This window comes from Nomascus leucogenys, chromosome 6 (assembly GCF_006542625.1).
Source record: "Nomascus leucogenys isolate Asia chromosome 6, Asia_NLE_v1, whole genome shotgun sequence".
NCBI lineage: Eukaryota > Metazoa > Chordata > Mammalia > Primates > Hylobatidae > Nomascus > Nomascus leucogenys.
Window position 1 is genome coordinate 83,737,730 of NC_044386.1, and position 21,619 is coordinate 83,759,348.

Here is a 21,619-nt window from a genome sequence, read left to right on the forward strand (position 1 = left end):
ATTTTTAGTAGAGACGGGGTTCTCCATGTTGGTCAGGCTGGTCTCGAATTCCCGACCTCAGATGATCCATCTGCCTCGGCCTCCCAAAGTGCTGGGATTACAGGCATGAGCCACCGGGCCCGGCCCCCGGCCAGTAGTTTTTTAAAAATTGTTTACCTTAGATAATCTGCCTCTGCTTTTTGGCCTACCTATACACAGACTTTAGTAAGGGTTTTCTGTGTGGCTCACTTTCTTTTTTTTTTTTTTTGAGACAGAGTCTTGCTCTGTTGCCCAGGCTGGAGTGCGGTGGCGCAATCTTGGCTCACTGCAAGCTCTGCCTCCCGGGTTCACACCATTCTCCTGCCTCAGCCTCTCCGAGTAGCTGGCACTACAGGCGCCCGCCACCACACCTGGCTAATTTTTTGTATTTTTAGTAGAGACGGGGTTTCACCGTGGTCTCGATCTCCTGACCTCGTGATCCGCCCACCTCGGCCTCCCAAAGTGCTGGGATTACAAGGGTGAGCCACCGCGCCCGGCTGTGTGGCTCACTTTCTCCAAATGAATCTCTAAAGGGTCAGGACTGAATTATTTACATATTCAGTATACCATTTAGCCTATTGTGAGATATATGCTGGCACAGAGCAGTAGTGACAAACACCAAGGATATAAACCTGAGCCCAGTTGAATTGCTATGTGCTGATGGAAGAGTCAGTTGCTTATGTGAAATGAAACAGGTCAAGCCTTGTAATCTTTGTTGGAGAATAGCAGCCTTTGAGGACTATAAAACTATTGATGAGTTGTAGCATATAAAGACTCAGGGACTAAGAGATGCTGCTGTTTTGCGCTCCTGTCCTTAGGTGACACATGGTCAGATAAGCCCTGTTGAATTGAATCTGTCTTCTCAAATTGGCTCTTTAGTCTGTTCTTTATCTAATCTCCATTGGAGATATAGGCTGAAAGCTATGGTACTTGAGGAGATGACACAGTTCCTTTGTTACAGTAATTAATGTAATAAATTAAGGGAGAGGCCCAAAGGGAAGGTGATTGTTTCTCGTTAGAACCCTAGGTGGAAATTCATTTGATTAGCAAGCTCCCATGAAGGGTGGCAGGTGGAGAGGGAGATGCCTGTTTTTATAGTTGGGTAAGCTGAGAGTCACTGAGGATGGTTTACATGTTGTACTAACCATACTGAAGCTGGCTAAGTATGAATTGATTTCAGGGCAACATCTAGGATTCAGGGAAGATGGTATAATATGGTTACCTTCTCAGCAACTTTGTTGTATCCCATTAGTTTACTGACAGTTCCCTGAGACATCAAATCCTACAAACCTCACACAGTTTATATTCGAAGACAGTTTATATTGTCAGTGGGATCAACAACCTTGTGGGTTAGAACAACCGGCAAAAGAGGTAGTACAGATGTTAAAACCATGAGTCTTGCCCAGTGTGGTGGCTCACGCCTGTAATCCCAACACTTTGGGAGGCTGAGGTGGGGGGATCACTAGGTCAGGAGTTTAGTGATCTAAACTGGTCTAGAACTCCTGGGCTCAAGTGATCGTCTCACCTCGGCCTCCCAAAGTGCTGGGATTACAGTCGTGAGGTGCTGTACCCACCTTTGACTTGTCTTACATTTTTCAGATTTATATCCTCATGATATGCTTAGAATGTGATAGACTCTTCCTCCATCTTAGAAAATACTTAATGAAGCAGCTTAGCTAGTGTCAATGGAAATTTCAGTCCAGAAATCACATCTCCTGACTCAGAGTTCAGCGTTCTTTTTACTACACCATGCTACCCTCCTCGAATTGAGTATAGCATTTTTTCTTTGGCATGCACCTTTTGGAGGGGAATACCTAGCTAGACAGCCCTAATATCCATATTTTGTGTGTGACCTGTGTGCTCTCAAGCAGATTATAATTCATATATAACTGTCACATGCTCAGGCCAAAGCCTCTAAGAGGATTGATCCAAAATCCATAAGAAAGGGAGAGGACAGATAAATTTACAGTAGAACAGTATTAGACAATTTACTGCTTATACTGGATTATCTGTGGGTAGTTACCAATTAAAGGAATTGGCTCGGCCGGGTGCGGTGGCTCACGCTTGTAATCCCAGCACTTTGGGAGGCCGAGGCGGGCGGATCACGAGGTCAGGAGATCGAGACCATGGTGAAACACCGTCTCTACTAAAAATACAAAAAATTAGCCGGGCGTGGTGGCGGGCGCCTGTAGTCCCAGCTACTCGGGAGGCCGAGGCAGGAGAATGGCGTGAACCCGGGAGGCGGAGCTTGCAGTGAGCCGAGATCGCGCCACTGCGCTCCAGCCTGGGCGACAGAGCGAGACTCTGTCTCAAAAAAAAAAAAAAAAAAAGGAATTGGCTCTTTGAAGCCTTCTTGGATGAATACAGAGATCTCTCTGGGGTGAAAGAGAAATGTAGTGTTTCTTGTTATGTTTGGATATGAGTGAGGTCCAGTTGCTGTTTTTACCCTCTGAGCTGGGACAGAAACCTCACATGAAAACTCTTTTTCATTCTTACGCTTGTTGAAGGAGAGGCCTTGTTCATTCCTGAGGTAGAAGAGTTGTATGGTCTCTGACATAAGTCCTTAAAATTGCAATTAATGACCTGAAATGTATGACTTACAATGTACAAGCCTGTGGGCTGGGAGTCAAAGAGATGGATGTTGTTATGATGCGTTTTTTAAGCAGGAGTGCTTTGGGTAAATACAGGGTATGGAAAGTAATTGTCATGACCTATCTTGGTCCCTTAAACATATCCATGTAGAGAGGAATTTCTTAATGATCAGGTGTAGGAACAAAACACAGATAATACTGACAACTCATGGTGGACAAGTGATTCCAGAGGCTGTTGAGTTGCAGTCCTAAAGAAGGAAGTGGAGTACACTTACGCAGAAGGAGAGAAAAGAGAGGAAAATAATCACAGAAGCTTGTGCAAGTTGTTAAATGCCTTGTGGTCTCTGTAAGATATTGGTTCTCCTGATTCCGCACTTTCTCTGCCATGAAAGCAAGAGGACAGTGCTTTTCGTTTCCCACTAGCATGTTGGTTACCCTACCTCTTGGGGTTAAACATCTCTGCAATGACCTGTCAAAGAGTTGATTATTAGCTGCGTAAAGCCAGGGATGCTGTAGGGAGCAGATGGGAAGTGGTTTGGCTGCTGCAGCCAGGCTGATTGAAGAATCCTTGGCAATTTTACAGTGTATCTTTGGAAATGTACCACCAAAGTTACTATGAAGCCTGCTGGGTTGGGAAACCTAGATTTCTGAAAAGTCACCTGGTTGAAAAGTAGTACTTATGAAAACTCTTCACCCTCAAAAATAGGAATATTGGGACTTTCTAAAAGAACATCAGGACCACCAAAGATCAGTCCTTGGGATATGTTTTCTTTGCATCCTGGTCATTCAGAAATTTTGGGTAGTTTTCTAGTAGGGAAAGCACTTTTTGATGGGTATATTAATAGAATTATAAATTTGAAAAAGGCCTTAGGCATGTCTAGACTAACCATACCACACACAGGGGAATCTTTTATGTATTTGCTTCACAGGTGATTATGCTTTTTCTGCTTAAATACTTTCAGTAAAATAGACATTAAACATTGTGGGTCATTGTTGGGAATCTCAGGATATTAAATTTTTTCCTGAGTTAAATATCTGTCTTTCTGTAACTTCTACTCACTGACTCTCTTTCTACCCTCAGAGTCACAGAGTTACTTTCTCTCTTCCACACTGCAGACATCATATACATATATATATGTTTTTGTTTTTTCTTTTTGAGACAGAGTCTTGCTGTGTCATCCAGGCTGGAGTGCAATGGTGCAATCTCAGCTCACTGCCTCCCAGCCATTATCCTACCTCAGCCTCCCAAGTAGCTGGGATTACAGGCTCCTGCTACCATGCCTGGCTAATTTTTTGTATTTTTAGTAGAGACGGGGTTTCATCATGTTGGCCAGGCTGGTCTTAAACTCTGACCTTAGGTAATCCACCCGTCTAGGCCTCCCAAAGTGCTGGGAGAACAGGCATGAGCCACCTTGCCTGGCACCATCATATATTTGAAGCCAACAGCCTGTCTTCAGTGTTCTCCTTTCCAGACTAAAGAATCCCAGTTTCTAAGGCCTTTCCTCTTAAGAAATGGCTTCCCAGTCTTGTACCATACTGTGCTCTGTAGTACATCCTTTCAGTTTATTAATATCACACTTAAGATGTGGAATCTGGAAATGAGCATAGATCATCAGATGTTCTTTTCGCCTCCAGCTACCGTTTCAGAAAAAGTACAATTTTTAAAAAGTTTAATGGCAGTATTACTTGCTTACTAGAAAAAAATCCCAAAAAACAAAACAATTTGCCATGGCATATGGAATTGGAACAAGAGGAACTTGAAAAAATGTCAGCTTTATAACTGACAGTTCGTCTTTCCTTATTGTTAAGGTTTTTTGAGGTACATTATCAAAGTACTGGTTTTGCCTCACATGTTATTCAGGGATAATTGTTAATATCTGAATTGAGTTTTCAGATTACAAAGTGCAGTTGATATTTGTATTTATAGGAATTATTTAAATTTATGTTACATTGAACTGATTTTAGTATTTCAGGTAGTTTTTTTGTTTGCTGGTTGATTTTTTGAGATGGCATCTCACTCTGTCGCCCAGTCTAGAGTGTAGTGGCACGATCTTGGCTCACTGCAACCTCTGCCTCCCGGGTTCAAACAATTCTCCTGCCTCAGCCTCCCAAGTAGCTGAGACTATAGGATGTACTATCACACCCAGTTAATTTTTGTATTTTTATATTTTTAGTAGAGAAAGGGTCTCTTTCTCTACTCTCTTTTTAGTAGAGAAATGTGGAGGCCCAAAAGTGCTGGGATTATAGGCCTGAGCCACTGTGCGCAGCTTTCTTTATGAATTTTAATTGATACTGCATTTTTTGTTTCCTTGCATCTTTTTTTTTAATGTTATATCCTTTTGTCCTTTCAACTAAGTTACACATTTTCATTTTAACCTGTTACCTTTTTTTTTTTTTTTTTGAGACACAATTTCACTCTGTCGCCCAGACTGGAGTGCAGTGGCGTGACCTTGGCTCACTGCAACTTCTGCTTCCCATATTCAAGTGATTCTCATGCCTCAGCCTCCCAAGTAAGTGGGATTACAGGCACATGCCACCACACCCAGCTAATTTTTGTATTATTAGTAGAGATGAGGTTTCACCATGTTGGCCAGGCTGGTCTTGAACTCCCGACCTCAAGTGATCCTCCTGCCTCAGCCTCCTAAAGTGCTGGGATTACAGGCGTGAGCCACTGTGCCTGGCCTCTGTTATCTTTTTAATGCTCTCTTCCTTACTGGCATACTTTGTTTATCATGCATCCTGCAGCAGGGCAGGCAGTACAGTAGACTGAGAACTGTCAGAAGCTCTCAGTGAACACTAACATTTTTCTGTTTTATATGCTTTCCTTACTCCAGAGTCTCTCTTCCATTACCATTCTATTTTCTAGAGGAAGGTCTTTTGAAACTAAGGAAAGTTTTATTGTTTTTCTAAGGATAAAACAAGGTGGGGTTGTTTTAATGGTTAAATTACATACTGAGGATAGTGAGTAACCCTTAGATTAATGTCGGTTACACTCTAAGCCTAGCCACAATTGCAAAGATTAGAGAACTAAAAAATTATGATTTGGGGAAGAACTGTGCTTTAATAATTCTCTATCATGGAAATTCAGTTGGCATCTCCTTTCCTAGAGATGCCCTCTGCCCCTCATAATAGAAAAATTATTTTCAGTACCCTGTTCCATTGCCTTACTCGCTGTCTTACTTGCTGCTGTATTTTCAGCACCTAGTTTAGCGCCTGGCACGTCGAAGGCAATAAATAAAATATTTTCTAACGAATAGGTATCTACTATGCTATTTCATGGAGGCCAAGTCTTCTTGTGTAGTGTTGAGAATTCCAAACAGCTTACTGATTTCTTCAGAATCCTAGGTCATTTTCAGAGTATCATTTCTTTTTTTTTTTTTTTTTTTTTTTGAGACAGCGTCTCGCTCTGTCACCCAGGCTGGAATGAAGTGGCACAATCTCAGGTCGCTGCAGTCTCGACCTCCCAGGCTCAAGCCATCCTCCCACCTTTCAGCTCCCTGAGTAGTGGGGGCTACAAGCATTACCATCACACCCGGCTAATTTTTGTATTTTTTATAGAGACAGGGTTTTGCCATGTTGCCCAGACTGGCCTCAAACTCCTGGGCTCAAGTGATTCTCCCGCCTTGGCCTCCCAAAGTGCTGGGATTACAGGTGTGAGCCACCATGCCTGGCCTAAAGTTATCATTTTGTAAGAGATATTTCCTTTACCTTATGAGTAACTTTTTTTTCATAGTTTGTACATCATATCCTCCACCCCCACTTTTTGCTCATCTCTTACAAAGTAGGATCTATGTAGACTTGGCATTTACTAATAAATAGTGGTTGGTTGCTGTTAACACTAAGATCTCCACTTGGGTAATGGATATATTTTCTTTCCATATCTACAGCTAAACAGCAGATAAATGTGCACACCTCTCCCTCTTAAATTCCAGTTGCTAGCAGGCATTCACCTGGCTCCTCTCCTTTGCTCTCCTACTGTGACATCTTTTCTTGCCCCTACACCCTAGTTCTTTGACATTGCTCTGAGGGAATAGGTAAAAAAGTACAATTTGTCTTGTCTCTGTCCTATCTGTGGCATTTACAGATCTCTACAAAGTTAGAGATCCACTTTGCAGAATTCACTGTGACACTACTGGCTTGTTCTTTCTACTCAATTATCTTATAAAAATTACTTTTTGGCTGGACACGGTGGCTCACACCTGTAATCCCAACACTTTGGGAGGTCAAGGCAGGCGGATCACATGAGGTCAGGAGGTCGAGACCAGCCTGGCCAACATGGTGAAACCTTGTCTCTACTAAAAATACAAAAGTTAGTCAGTCATTGTGGCGCACGCCTGTAATCCCAACTTCTCGGGAGGCTGAGATGGGAGAATTGCTTGAACCCGGGAGGCAGAGGTTGCAGTGAGCCCAGATCACGCCACTGCACTTGAGCCTGGGCAACAGAACAAGGCTCTGACTAAAAAAAAAAAAAAAAAAAAAAAAAAATTTTAATGGATACAGAAAGATGGTGGACAGAGGAATAAGCAAGAACAGAACTCTTTGGCTTTATCATAAAATAACACTGGATGGTATATGTTGACTGCCAGGTTGTGTAGATGGCACACTCCTCAAGTCTCGTTAGTCAGGAGATAGTGGAGACAGAGTCTTACTCCATCACTCAGGCTGGAGTGCAGTGGCGCGATCTCAGCTCACTGCAACCTCTGCCTCCCAGGTTCAAGTGATTCTTCTGCCTCAGCCTCCCGAGTAGCTGGGATTACAGGTGCCTGACACCACATCTGGCTAATTTTTGTATTTTTAGTAGAGATGGGGTTTAGCCACATTGGCCAGGCCGATCTTGAACTCCTGACCTCAGGTGATTCACCTGCCTCTGCCTCCCAAAGTGCTGAGATTACATATGTGAACCACTGCACCTGGCCATAAGTTGCATTTTTAATACCCCATCACCACCACCCCCTTTTGTAGCCAATCTCTGTTTCCTGTGGTGTGATGCCTGGTGTTTGTCAATACAGTGCCATCAGTATTACATGAGAAAATGAAGAGTTATCCTACATCCTGGTGTTAGGATTTTTAGTAGTGTCCAGTTTTTCATAAAGTAAACATTTTTCTTTTTGTGTATGTCTTCCTATTTTAGTGGGAAGTGGGAAATGCCACTTTGAATCCTGCTATTGAGATAATAATTTGAAACCTAGAGTTTGAGAAGGCTGATTCAGCTTCTCTGAACTTAAGCTGATTGGTTGAGTCCCCTCTGAGATTGTCTCCTCTAGTTCAAGTCTTAGCCCCCTGTCCTGAAGTTGCATTTTCCCCAGTTCTGCTTGTTTTTCTCTTTTATTCTTAACCATAAGACTTTTCCTTCCCAATAGCAGGAGGAATCTATACTATTTGTACTAGAGATAGACCCTGTTAGAGGGTTTTTAAAGCTTTTGCTAGATCATATTCTGAGTCTCTGATAATGTAAGAAAAAGCAAGGAGAAATGGGGGTATAAGTAAAGTTGTGCTAGAGCTTGCATCTGTGATATGCCAGAACCTGTATTGATTGAGGAAGGATTGCCAGCTGACAGTGGTAGTAGAAGTAGGTCTCTTAGGAATGGGAAATTAACTCTAGAGGACTCCTAGTTAAGACTTACCACAGAATCTCCGGGCAATTGGAAATACTGTACTTTCCCCTAGGGAGAGGGAGTGGGAATTGATTTTTCCTTAGGTCCAATGTAACTTGGTTAGAAATACAATTGAACCTGTTTGTCATGTCTGTTGTGATATGATAGCCCCATAGGAAGGGTCTGTTTTTTTGTGGGAGTTTATTTCAGGCGTCTCTTGCCTGTATTGTTTCCTTTAACAGCTTTTTAAATTTTCTTTTTCCAGCAATGATGTTGTCCACTGGGCATGTACTGACCAATGTGGCAGGTCTGAGAACATAGCTGAAGCTGAAAATAGGAAAGCTGGGGGCAAGGAAGAGCCTTGAATCTTGAGGTGGGACGTTGACTCTAAGATGTCCTTGAGCAGTGGAGCCTCCGGAGGGAAAGGAGTGGATGCAAACCCGGTTGAGACATACGACAGTGGGGATGAATGGGACATTGGAGTAGGGAATCTCATCATTGACCTGGACGCCGATCTGGAAAAGGACCAGCAGAAACTGGAAATGTCAGGCTCAAAGGAGGTGGGGATACCGGCTCCCAATGCTGTGGCCACACTACCAGACAACATCAAGTTTGTGACCCCAGTGCCAGGTCCTCAAGGGAAGGAAGGCAAATCAAAATCCAAAAGGAATAAGAGTGGCAAAGACACTAGCAAACCCACTCCAGGGACTTCCCTGTTCACTCCAAGTGAGGGGGCAGCTAGCAAGAAAGAGGTGCAGGGGCGCTCAGGAGATGGTGCCAATGCTGGAGGCCTGGTTGCTGCTATTGCTCCCAAGGGCTCAGAGAAGGCGGCTAAGGCATCCCGCAGTGTAGCCGGTTCCAAAAAGGAGAAGGAGAACAGCTCATCTAAGAGCAAGAAGGAGAGAAGCGAAGGAGTGGGGACTTGTTCAGAAAAGGATCCTGGGGTCCTCCAGCCAGTTCCCTTGGGAGGACGGGGTGGTCAGTATGATGGAAGTGCAGGGGTGGATACAGGAGCTGTGGAGCCACTTGGGAATATAGCTATTGAGCCTGGGGCAGCGCTCAATCCTTTGGGAACTAAACCGGAGCCAGAGGAAGGGGAGAATGAGTGTCGCCCGCTAAAGAAAGTCAAGTCTGAAAAGGTAAGAGGTGGCCAGATATGGCTGCCCACTGACTGCCAGTCAGAACTGCCCTGGACTAACTGCCAAATACTATGTGTACTCTGTGGGAGGCTCATTAGTGTGTGGGTAATGACCAATTACAAGGTCAGAACAGCTGGTAATGATAATGTGGTTTTCTTCCAAATTAGAGGATTCCCCTACAGACTCATTTACAGCAGGCCTGGACATTTTGGAACAGGATATTTGTTGTTGGGGGCAGCTACTTTGTAGAATGAACTTTCTGTAGTCTGAGTTGAGACCTTCCCACCTTGTCTTTCCCCAACTCAGACACTTGTTGGTAGAGATTGGCATCAGACCTTTATTTGGTTCCCAGCTTGACTGGCATTTTGTCATCAGACTCGTAATAGTTGATAAACAATACGCCTTTGGTGATAATATAGATTGAGTATGGTTCTTGATGGGATAAATGGTGCTGTTGGGTCTCTGGTAGAACAAAGGGTTAAATTTCATGGCATATCTACGAAGTGTTCTATTGCTCTTTGGTAGAGCAAAGGGGCACATTTTTGGGGCAAGAGGTACTCACTGTACTTTGAGGTACTTAGATCTTATGAGTTATTGTTGTGGTTATGACAGTTTGGCCTAGGAAGAGATTGTTTGGCCATTAAAGGTGTAGCTTCATGCCAGGTATCTCCCACAACTATTAGGAATCAAAGTCTCCTGGTGGTTTAATAGCTGCCAAACAGTGTAATGATACCTTGCCTTCTGCTTGACTTGGAAGGACAGGGCCTGCAGCCCCAGGAGGGGTTAGAACTGAGTCCCTCCTCTGGGAAGATGATCTTAGTTCATGCTTCAGGAAATGGAACTTGCAGGGCTGGAGGAGAATAGGTGTGAGTCTAGGGTCAGCTCAGGCAGCTTTAAACTTCAGCAGCTTATAATTTCCTGCAAAACAGTGGCCTTGTGGTGAGCTGTTCATTGGCTCTTGATTTTCTGCTCTGTGCTCTGCTCACCCTGTGCTTTCAGCTGATCCCAGCAGATGCAGTATAAATTGATTTCTCTGTAATTACATCAGCTGCAGCAGGGAATACCTATTTCCATATGTAAGTGTTAATAAATAAAGGCTGGATGTGTATGTTTGGGTGGTGGTGCCCTCTTAGTGCGTGTATTCCAGTGGTAGCTCATGCTTTCTTTGCTGTCGGTATTTTGGTCTTTCCTTCTGGCACATCTGTAGCTCTTAGCAACATCTGAGCTTCTCCAGTAACAGGTCTGTGAGTTTCTTCCACTAATAATACAGTGGCTCATTCCTTTTTACCAGTGGCAGCTGCCAGAGAGGCTGCCTGTGTTTAGGTGGCAGATGCTGTAGTCCACTTCAGCAGAGTCAGGTTCCAGCTGGTTACTAGCTTGGCTCATCCTGTGCTGGCTGTGATTTGCTATTTTCTCTCGGGTACAGATGGATAATTCTGTTTTAAAGAGGCTTAGGAGTACTAGCAGTTGTTGCTTCTGTTCCAGGCCCATTAGACTGTTCCCTACATCTGGCTTCAAGAAACTCTTGCCATATATCCATATTCATAATCATTATTCTTCCTGTGCTAAAAAGTACTTCTGAGGATGACCTTCATTCTCCTATCTAAATTTTAGAGTACTTGACTCATGTTGCAACCTTCTAAGCCCAGTGGTAGTCTGTGGATGAAAGGATTAATATTGCTTAGCTTTATGTTGGATTTAAGTGTTAATGTCCATGATTGTCTCTAACAGAGAAGCAAATGGAACCCATTTTCTCACATAGAGGTGCAGGGACTGATTGGGTGGCTGCCCTTCAGATTATAATTGGGCTGAAAGATGCAGTATATTCAGCTAAGAATACACCTTGGTGCCAGGGAGTTTTGTCCCTTAATAATGTTGCTTTGCCATATAAGCTTTGCCTCCCAGGGAGACTGTGAGAATGGGGCAGCAGAATGAGAAAGAAAAGGGAAAGAGACTGTGCTTCAGTTTTTGAAAGATAGAGAAAATTGCTGGCAATTACTTTTAGAAGCAGAGAATTTGCTATACAGTTTCATGTAACCATAAGCAAGAACCTGCTTTCTCAATTCCTTCCCCTGTTCCCTCAACCCTTTTGGACAGTCTGGTCCTGAGGGTGCCTTTCCATATTACCTTTGGCTGTTGAAATAAATAATTATTTAAATAAATGTTTGGAAGTTGCTAGGAGATTAAAACATGCTGTGCAGGGAGAGAACATTTCTGGACTGGGAGGAGCAGAAGAGGCAAGTTAAAGGAAAGAAAGATAGGAACCATGCAGAGGAGCAGTTTTTGAGAAACAACAATCTCTCAGTTTGGGGCATAATAGGTGCTCAGTGAGTATTTGATGATTAGTACTATAATTTATAAGCAAAGTCTTTGAAAACTTCCTTAAAATTTTCTCTCTGAGAAATGGGCTTGCCTGTGGTTTGGGACGTTTCTATGTAGGGACAACCAACAGAACCAAAATAGCAAAACAGATGTTTTGATATAATCTAGGAATTGCATCCTCTAAACTGGGAACTGTTATGAAGAGGAAGAACTCATAAGATTTGGGAAGTTTCTTGACTGAAGTCTGTGGTGCAGAGTAGCAGTGTTGACTACTAGCCAATGAGGAAGATTTGAATATTGAAATTACTGGCTGGGCCCGGTGACTCATGCCTGTAATCCCAGCACTTTGGGAGGCCTAGGTGGGCAGATTGCTTAAGCTCAGGAGTTTAAGACCAGCCTAGGCAACATGGTGAAACCCTGTCTCTACAAAAACTACAAAAATTAGCCGGGCATGGGTGGTGTGCACCCATAGTCCCAGCTACTGGGGAGGCTGAGGTGGAAGGATAGCTTGAGCCTGCGAGGTGGAGGTTGCATTGAGCTGAGACGGCACCACTGGACTCCAGCCTAGGCAATAGAGCCAGACCTTGTCTCAAAAAAAAAAAGAGAGAGAGAGAAATTATCTGTCTCATGTTCTTCTCTCTTGTGAAGGTAGATATCTCAGGCTATGGCCTAGGAAATTTATTATCAGACGATGACGTAGATTTCCCTTCATGGGATCCCACTTTCGCTCAACCATACCTTCCTCTGACAGGGCTCACTATGTGCTGTTTCCCAGAGTTCTAGGAGAGACCAGAGATGGCTCTTAGCAACTGCTGCTGCTCTGAATTGTTATTGAACACTTCTGCCTCATACTTCCTGCCAGCTGAAGAGATGGGGGAGGGAATGTTGAGGAATAAACAAGACAGAGCCTTCCGGCTCTTGCCTGTTCCCTTGCCTTTAGTTTGATTGATGGGTTGTTAAGTTAGGGATGGAAAGGGAGGTAGTGAGGAGGGCAGGCGCCTGTCTGAGTGTCCTGAGCTTAGTGCTTATGTCGCCATTCTGACAGGCAAGAAAAAAGGAATTTACAAACCACAGATGGCAACGATCTATCTGTGCTGATTTTGTCAGGACTTATGACCAGGAGTTTAAGGTGAGACTCCTTTTCCCCCAAATCATATAAAATAGCCAAGTAGGCTCTAGTAGTTAAAGAAAGGATCTAGAAGTTTCCAACCAGAAGCTCCCCCTCACATGTCTTTAGCTGCTGCTTTTGATCTTGCAAGGCAGGAACACTGCACTTTGCTTTTCCCGTGTTTGAATGTCAGCTTCTGCTGCTTTCAGAATGCCGCATATATTTACCACTTCCCCCATTAGTTTAGGATACAAAGAAAACCATAAAGTGTGCTCTTTGCTCTTTCAACTTCTGATCATGCATGCTATCATATCCTGTGTTCTTAAGAGCATCTCCCTTTGCTATTGGTTTTGTATTCCTGCCCTAATTTGTGCCTTCTAGCTCAGTTCTCTTGTATTGCAGTCCCTCATTGCCTAACTAAGGTCAGGTCTCTTTTATTCCTTCTGATCCAAGGCTTTCTTAACGCCTTCTTCCACTAGCTGTTATTTCTCAGCTATTGATGGCAGAGCAGTCAGCTGTGCTTCCTGAAACCAAATGCCCTCAAGATTTTCCTTCATGGAAAACATTAAAAAGAAGTTGATATTTATGTGGGACAGAGTTGCTTTCTGTAACTACAAGCCTTAATTTATTTTTTCATTCAGAAACTCTGTTTTCCTTCTAGGTGTTATAATTCAAGTCAGTCCCAGAGAAAGATTATCTTGTCCAATTTCCTCATTTTATAGAAGAAACTAAGACCAGTGAGGTCCTGTGACTTGCCCAGCATCTCACAGGTAGTCACTGGCAAAGCCAGATTTGTAGACACCAAATTCTTATGGCATGTTGTTACTCTAGGATTCTTAACAAATCTTTAACTGTCAGGAAGGATTCTCAGTTTTCCCACTTTATTTGTTATTTTCTTAGTATTATTATTTTTGAAATGGAGACTCACTTTGTCACCCAGGCTGGAGTGCAGTGGCACAATCTCGGCTCATTGCAGCCTCTGCCTCTGATTCAATCGATCTCCTGCCTTAGCTCCCCGAGTAGCTGGGATTACAAGTGCACACCACCATGCCCGGCTAGTTTTTTTTTTTTTGTTTTTTTTTTTTGTTTTTTTAGTAGGGATAGGGGTTCACCATGTTGGCCAGGCTGGTCTCAAATTCTTGACTTCAAGTGATCCACCTGCTTCGGCCTCCCAAAGTGCTGAGATTACAGGCATGAGCCACCACACCCAGCCTATTTGCTTATTTTTAAGGCAGGGTCTCGCTACGTTGCCTATGCTGATCTTGAAATCCTGGACTTATGCACTTCTGCCTTGGCCTCACTTATGCACTTCTGCCTTGGCCTCGCAAGTAGCTGGGACTACAAGTGTGTGCCACCACACCCGGCCATTTTTCCAATGTAAAAACTACCTTGAAACATTACATGAAAATGCTTACATACTTCAAAATTGCTTTCACTCCAAAACTGCTTTCAGTTGTTTTTCACAGTGACTTTAACATTGTAGACACTCAATAAACAAAGGATCTTTGAGTTTAGGATTTTAGGTAAGGTAATGAATGATGTTTGCAAAGAATAACCATTACAGCTGGCGCTGAACCTATCCTGTTATTTATAAAGAAGGAAAGTTACTTTAAAACTGCTACTTTGAGCTTGACTACTTATGATATATGTGTGTATGTTCTGGAATATTTCATTCAGCCAAATTTTCATTGTAATAATTGAGGAATAGTTCTTTCTTTACTTGGCAATTGCAGGTAAGAAAAAAACCCTGTTCTAGTGCTTCTTCCTTGGACACATCACTAATAGGCAGACCTTCAAATGTATTGTGGATATTACTAAGTATTTTGTAGAGAAGATACACTGTTGGATAATTGTTATCACTTTTCATTCAGTCAGTACATTAATTGAATGCATTTTAGATACTAGGTTTTCTACTTGGTATTGGGTATACAGTGGTGAATAAAACAGAGATGGTCTCTGCTTTTTGAGGAGCTTACAGTTTACCATCTACAGCAGAGTTCCTAAAAGTGTGTCCCATAAAGCCATGTACATCACCAGAGTATCAAAAATGCATATTCTTGGACCCTACCCTAGATATGCTACATAAGTTTTTGGGGTAAGGGCCCAGAAATCTGTACTTCCAGAAGTCTCTCCAGATAATTGCTATATACATCAAAGTTTGAGAACCTTTGTGAATTTTCCTTTCAAGATAAGTATTGGGGGCCACTTCTCATTTAAAACACCAGCCTTCTAAACTTGAATTTCACATCAACTCTTATGTATAATTTAGTGGCTAAGAGCGGAAGCTCTAGCCAGGCCGCCTGGCTTGAGCCTGGGAGGTTGAGGCTGCAGTAGTGAGCTGTGATCGCACTAGTGCACTCCAGCCTGGGCAACAGAGTGAGAGTCCGTCTCAAAAAAATAATAATAAATTTTTTTAAAACTGTGTTTCCTACCTTTGCACTTATTTACTGAGTGATCTTGACCAAGTTTCTTAATTGTTCTTCCTCAGTTTTCTTATCTGCAAAATGAGAGAAATAGCACCTACATAAGTTTGTATTTATTTATTTATTTATGAGAGGGAGTCTCACTCTGCCGCCCAGGCTGGAGTGCAGTGGTGCAATCTCTGCTCATTGCAACCTCTGCCCTAGCCTCCAGAGTAGCTGGGATTACAGGCATGCACCACCATGCCTGGCTAATTTTTGTATTTTTAGTAGAGACAGGGTTTCATTGTCTTGGCCAGGCTGTTGTTGAGCTCCTGGGCTCAAGTGATCCGCCCGCCTTGGCCTCCCAAAGTGCTGGGATTACAGGCGTGAGCCGCCACACCCGGCCTTTAAGTTTGTCTTTAGGCCGGGTGTGGTGGCTCACGCCTGTAATCCCAGCACTTTGGGAGGCCAAGGCGGGCGGATCACCTGAGGTCGGGAGTTCAAGACCAGCCTGACCAACATGGAGAAACCCCGTCTCTACTTAAAAATACAAAATTAGCTGGGCGTGGTGGTGCATGCCTGTAGTCCCAGCTACTCAGGAGGCTGAGGCAAGAGAATCACTTGAACCCGGGAGGCAGAGGTTGCAGTGAGCCGAGATTGTGCCATTGCACTCCAGCCTGGGCAACAAGAGCAAAACTCTGTCTCAAGAAAAAAAAAAAAAGTTTGTCTTTAGATTAAGTTAGCTAATTCATATAAAACACTTAGTGCCTGGCACGTAGGAAGCATTCAATAAATATTAGAAAAAAGAAAAATACAGTTTGAGTGGAAATTGGTCTTAGTCTGTCCTAGGCAATAATGTACTGAAATACAACAACATTCCACTTTACAGGAATCCCAGTATGAATAGATATACATGTTAGCCAAGACTTTTAGCACTATGGTCTGAAGAAGTTCCAAATCTAGGCTGGGAAATTTTCATGGTGGTGATGTGCTCTAAAGCCCCTGATAATTATAGTTGGAGGTGGGGGGAAGACCAAAAGTTAGCTTAGGGCATATTGAAGTGGCCTGTTGAATTTCAGACTTCATATGAATCGAGCTTCTTTTCTGGCCATATGCCTGGTATGGGGTTGGGTATGTTGGATGGATGTTACTGTAGTTTTGCCGGCATATGCAATCTCACAGATACTGGAGTAGCGCTAAGTGTTTTTGTTTCTACACAAGACTGCATGGAAAAAATCTAAGTCTTAGCCCTTAATCTTCCTCCCCCAGTGTGAACTTGTATTTTTGCCATTTGGATATAAGAGCTTTTACCAGCAGAGCTCATCCAGGGAGGCAGCAGGGCTTGGTCTTTCAGGCTGGAGGTGGCAGTAACATACACAGCTGAGATCCTGCCACTGCTGGCTGTCTGAGCCCTCTCTCTGTGGTTTTCACTCTTCAAGCCATGCTTGAGTAACCCGCCTCCAGAGCTGCTGACAGGGCTGTGTTCAGAGGCCTTGGAAATTACACTGTTCATTTCCTTATCATCCCCTGACCTGCAGTGCAGAGCCTTCTGGTGCAGGAACAAGGCAGAAAAAATCCAGACGGCTCCCAGCCAGCATGTGTCAAGAGCTACAAAGAAGGAAATTGGACTTGCTCACTTAAAAACCATGGGGTTAGGCTTTGATTTTCAGTTCCTGCAGAGAGTTATTTGTGTGTATGAGCATGTTGTATCTCTGTGTATATGTATAGAATGAGTCTGTGCATGGCAAAGCTGTGGAGGAGGATCATCTGAAAGTAGAGAGCAGAGGGAAGATGGCTTTTCTCTTCAGTTAATTTCCCAGTTGTGCCATTGGGGTGGGCCTGGAACCATTAGCATCAGGGAGGTGCCAGACCATATTAATATTTTAATATATATTTTGCTCGGTACAGTTTAGTCATGGTTCAGAGCACCCACAGAAGAACCTTTCCTGGCTGACCAAGGAGACATTTTTAACAAATCCTATTCCCTAAAGTCATTCATCCTAGATGACATTGACATAATCAATATTTAAGCTGCCTAAGAAAGTGTAGACTTCGGGTCAGTCCTGGGTAAGTGCAGTAGCTCTTTTGAGGTGAAGGATAGTGTGATAAAAGAGAGACCTTTGTGATAGCTAAGGTGAACCAAGGAGGAATTTGGAGCATTTTGAGATTTTCTGTTCATAGGGCAAAGTTCTATTATATTTTAAGAGCCCATCCTTGTTTTGGGGGTTGGTATTACAAAGCAATCTACTTTTCTTTTGGCATCTGTTGCTCAAGGAGGCCCAAAGGAAAGACTTCAGGCTGAAGTAAAATGTGAGCGGTAAGAAGTTCTTAGCAAAGTTTACAAACATTCTGTCCTTAATTTTCCTTTTTCTGGATTTCATGTGCCTTCATGTTAGTGGTGCCATTGAAGCCTTTGTGAAGTGGGGAGAAAAAAAATAAATCTTTAAGCTGTCAGACCCTGGAGGTGTTTTAAACCCTAAGTGTCTGTCTTGTTGAAAGTACTCTGTAGAGAAGTGTCTTCACATGAGGTGATAGCTAAGGTGAGAGGGGATTACTTCCTTTTCCCTTCATATAAATTAGTGGGCCCTGTATCAGCAGCATCTGAGAATTTGATAAAAATTTGGATCTCAGACCTCCTCCCAGGCCCTAAAGGTAGAAACTCTAGGCTTGAGACCCAGCAAATTTTTTTTTTTTTTTTTGAGACAGAGTCTCACTTTGTTGCCCAGGCTGGAATACAGTGGCACAATCAAGGCTCACTGCAGCCTCAACCTCCCATGCTCAAGTGATTCTCCTACCTCACTTCCTACCTCCCCAGTAGCTGGGACTACAGGTGTGTGCCATCACGCCCAACTAATTTTTAAATTTTTTTAGAGACGGGGGTCTTATATGTTGTCCAGGCTAGTCTTGAACTCCTAACCTCAAGTGATCCTCCTGCCTTGGCCTCCCAAAGTGTTGGGATTACAGGTGTGAGCCACTGTGCCCAGCTGAGACCCAACAATTTGCATTTTAACATTAGCTGTCCTGTTGATTGTGATACACGCTAAAGTTTGATATCTACTATTGTAGAGCACCCTTCCTTCTTAATAGTGAAATTGAAATTACCAAAAACTTTAAAATGTAATGCTGGGCAGTAGGTATGATTTTTTTCTTTTAAAGATATCCGTATATATCTTTAACTCTTTGTGGACAAACTGACAGTAACCTAAAATTGGAATGAATATCTAAGGGCTTAGGACTTTGAGAGCAGAAGAGCAGAAAAAATATTCAAATAAGACCCACTTTTCTCATCTGAATGGAGGAAGTAAATAATAGTACTGACCTCATAGGGTTATTGTGAGGATTAAATGAGATGAAAAGATGTTAAGCACTCAGCACAGTGCCTAGCATTATAGTAAGTAACCAATAAATGTTAGCTGTTGCTGATGTTACTGTTCTTAGCTTTGAGGTGCGAGGTCATTGTGAAATTAAAGAGAAAGGATATCCTTAGAGACTTTGAAGAATTAATCCCCTGAAGGCTTTGGAAAACAATGAATTTATGATAGCTAATCTTCCAGCTCCTACTGATTTCCAAGAAGGCTTCAGGGAGAGATTGATTTAGAGCATTTGGAGACATTGAAGTTTGGGGTTTTGTTGTTTGATTGGTCAGTTTGGAAGTGTTTGTTGGACTTCTTTTGGCAGAGGGCTGATCTCAGGTTGAGAACCATGGCTTTTGTTTATTCTCCATTAAGGTCAGTTTCTTTGGTATATAACCAGCTTCTTCTGAATTATTTTCCTAAGAATTGAAATGAAGATAACATGATTGTTTTCATACAGGAAGTTTCTTTCCTGTCTCTGCTAATCCTTGTAAGGTACAGACTTTAGCCTTTTGAAGGGATTAGCAGAGGTAGCCAGAACAGTCAAGAGAAGAATGAGGATTGAAGTACTGTAGTCCCCCGCACCTTATCCTTGCTTTTGCTCTCTGTGATTTCAGTTACCCTCAGACAACCAAGATGTGAAAATATTAAATGGAAAATTCCAGAGATAAATAAGTCACTAAGTTTTAAACACTACATTATTCACCCCATTTCATCTCATCACATAGGCATTTCATCATTTCATCATCACAAAGAGGGTGAGTACAGTACAATATTTTGATAGAGAGAAAGAAAAAGACACCATATTCACATAACTTTCATTACAACACATTGTTACAATTTTTTTTTTAGTTTTTAGTTTTTTTTTTTTTAACAGACAGGGTCTCCCTCTGTTGCCTAGGCTGCAGTGCAGTAGTACGATCACAGCTCACTGCAGCCTCAAACTCCTGGCCTCAAGTGATCTTCCTGCCTCAGCCTCCCGAGTAGCAGGGACTGCAGGCATATATCACCACATCAGGCTAATTTTTTAATTTTTTTTATACAGGTGGGATCTCGCTGGTTGTCCAGGCTGGTCCGAAACTCCTGGGCTCAAGTGATTCCCCCTGCCTCAGCCTCCCAAAGTGCTGAGATTACAGGTGTGAGTCACCATGCTCACAACCTGTGTCTTACTGCTCACACCTGCTCTTACTGTGTCTAATTTATAAATTAAACTTTATCGTAGGTACGTATGTAGAGGAAAAAACCTAGTATATGTAGGGTTCGATAATATCTGCCATTTCAGACATCTACTGGGGGTTTTTGAATGTATGTCTTGTGCTTAAAAGGAGGCTACTACTTTTTTGTGAGGAAATAAAAAAGACAGTTTTTAGATGTTTTGAGGTGATCAGGTTTTACCCTGAAATGTTTGTTGTCCATTGGGACATGACAATTTGACTGTGCACCTGTGAAATACTCTAATTGCTTTTTAAATTTAAGACTGCTGGGTTACAGCCCTAGTGGCAAATACTAGATTATGTTTTGATGAGCCAGACCTGGGCATTAAATCCTTTCTTGGGCTCTGTTTTCATTTGGTAATGAGTTCTTTTTTATTTTTATCTTTTATTATTTTATTTTACAAGTTTCCACATAGCGTTGATTTTTTTTGTTTGTTTTTGGTTCCTTCATTGTAAAAAGTTTTTATAAACTGGTACCTAACTCACCCAGCTCAGAGTTGATATTTCCTGGCTTATGTGTTGCTTTTTTTTTCTTTTTTGTTTCTTCAGAAGTCAGGTACTTAGTTCCGCACTGAATCAAACCTTAGTGAAAGATAACAGAGTGTTGTAGAAACGAGGTATAGAGGCTGAGCACATGGCTCACACCTGTAATCCCAGCACCTTGGGAGGCCGAGGCGGGTGGATCACCTGAGGTCAGGAGTTTGAAACCAGCCTGGCCAACATGGTCAAACTCCGTCACTACTAAAAATACAAAAACTTAGCCAGGCATGGTGGTGTGGTGGAGTGTGCCTGTAATCCTAGCTACTTGGGAGGCTGAGGCAGGAGAATTGCTTGAACCTGGGAGGAGGAGGTTGCAGTGAGCTGAGAACACGCCACTGCACTCCAGCCTGAGCAACAACAGTGAAACTTCGTCTCAAAAAAAAAAAAGGAGGTATACATAGTCATCATACTTAAGACCAACCAAATCAGCATACTGAATGTATCTATAACATCTGAATGTTACGGACATTAACATTCAGGTTGCAGAGTTTCTTGGTCATGAGACAGTTTAGGGTACATGTCAGAGTCATTTCTGGAGCTTTTACAAAGTATAAAGTGTCCTACTGGATAAAATCTTTGTGGCTAGAGACTCCAAGCATGTAATTTTTTTTTTTTTTTTTTTTTTGAGACGGAGTCTCGCTCTGTCGCCCAGGCTGGAGTGCAGTGGCGCATCTAGGCTCACTGCAACCTCTGCCTCCTGGGTTCAAGTGATTCTTCTGCCTCAGCCTTCTGAGTAGCTGGGATTACAGGCACACTCCACCACGCCCAGCTAATTTTTGTATTTTTAGTAGAGACCGGGTTTCACCATGTTGGCCAGGATGGTCTTGATCTCCCGACCTCGTGATCCACCCGCCTCAGCCTCCCAAAGTGCTGGGATTGCAGGCATGAGCCACCGCGCCCTACCTACTTTTTTTTTTTTTTTTTAAGTTCAACAGGTGCTTGTAATGTTCTTCTTGGTTAAAAATCACTATCATGTGAAAAGGACTCTCCTTTTTCATTGCTCAGTCTACAGGATGCTTATATTCGGGTCAGGCATTTCGGAATTCAACTATAATTAACCTGATTTCTCATTATCACCTTAATTAGGAGAATTAATTGTTGAATTTCTGACAGCCTTTAAGGTACAGCATCCATATTTGTGTTACTAATTCAGTTTTAAATTATTGTTCCAGAATTTTTAAGGCAAATTTAAGCAAAATTCTTATGAGTAGATATATTTGCCACATATAGGCTATTTGTGCTTTTTTTTCTATGTAGATTAGAAAGGGGCAGAAGACAGATTTCGATAATCAAAATTTATGGCTAATCCAAAACCAGTCTCTTTTCTCATTGGTTTGT

At 42.6% G+C, this 21,619-nt stretch overlaps 1 protein-coding gene across 2 annotated transcripts in view; it reads left to right on the plus strand.

Moving 5' to 3' along the window:
- ZNF609 (zinc finger protein 609) overlaps positions 1-21,619 on the plus strand; it is a 223,784-nt gene that overhangs the window by 29,660 nt on the left and 172,505 nt on the right. The window contains exon 2 of one of the 2 annotated variants that reach the window (XM_030814550.1): positions 8,469-9,342. In XM_030814550.1, the coding sequence (XP_030670410.1) occupies positions 8,596-9,342 (747 nt within the window). In that variant the 5' untranslated portion in view covers positions 8,469-8,595. Of the gene's footprint in view, positions 1-8,051; positions 9,343-21,619 lie in introns of those variants that run through there. The other variant, XM_030814551.1, reaches the window with a different exon arrangement.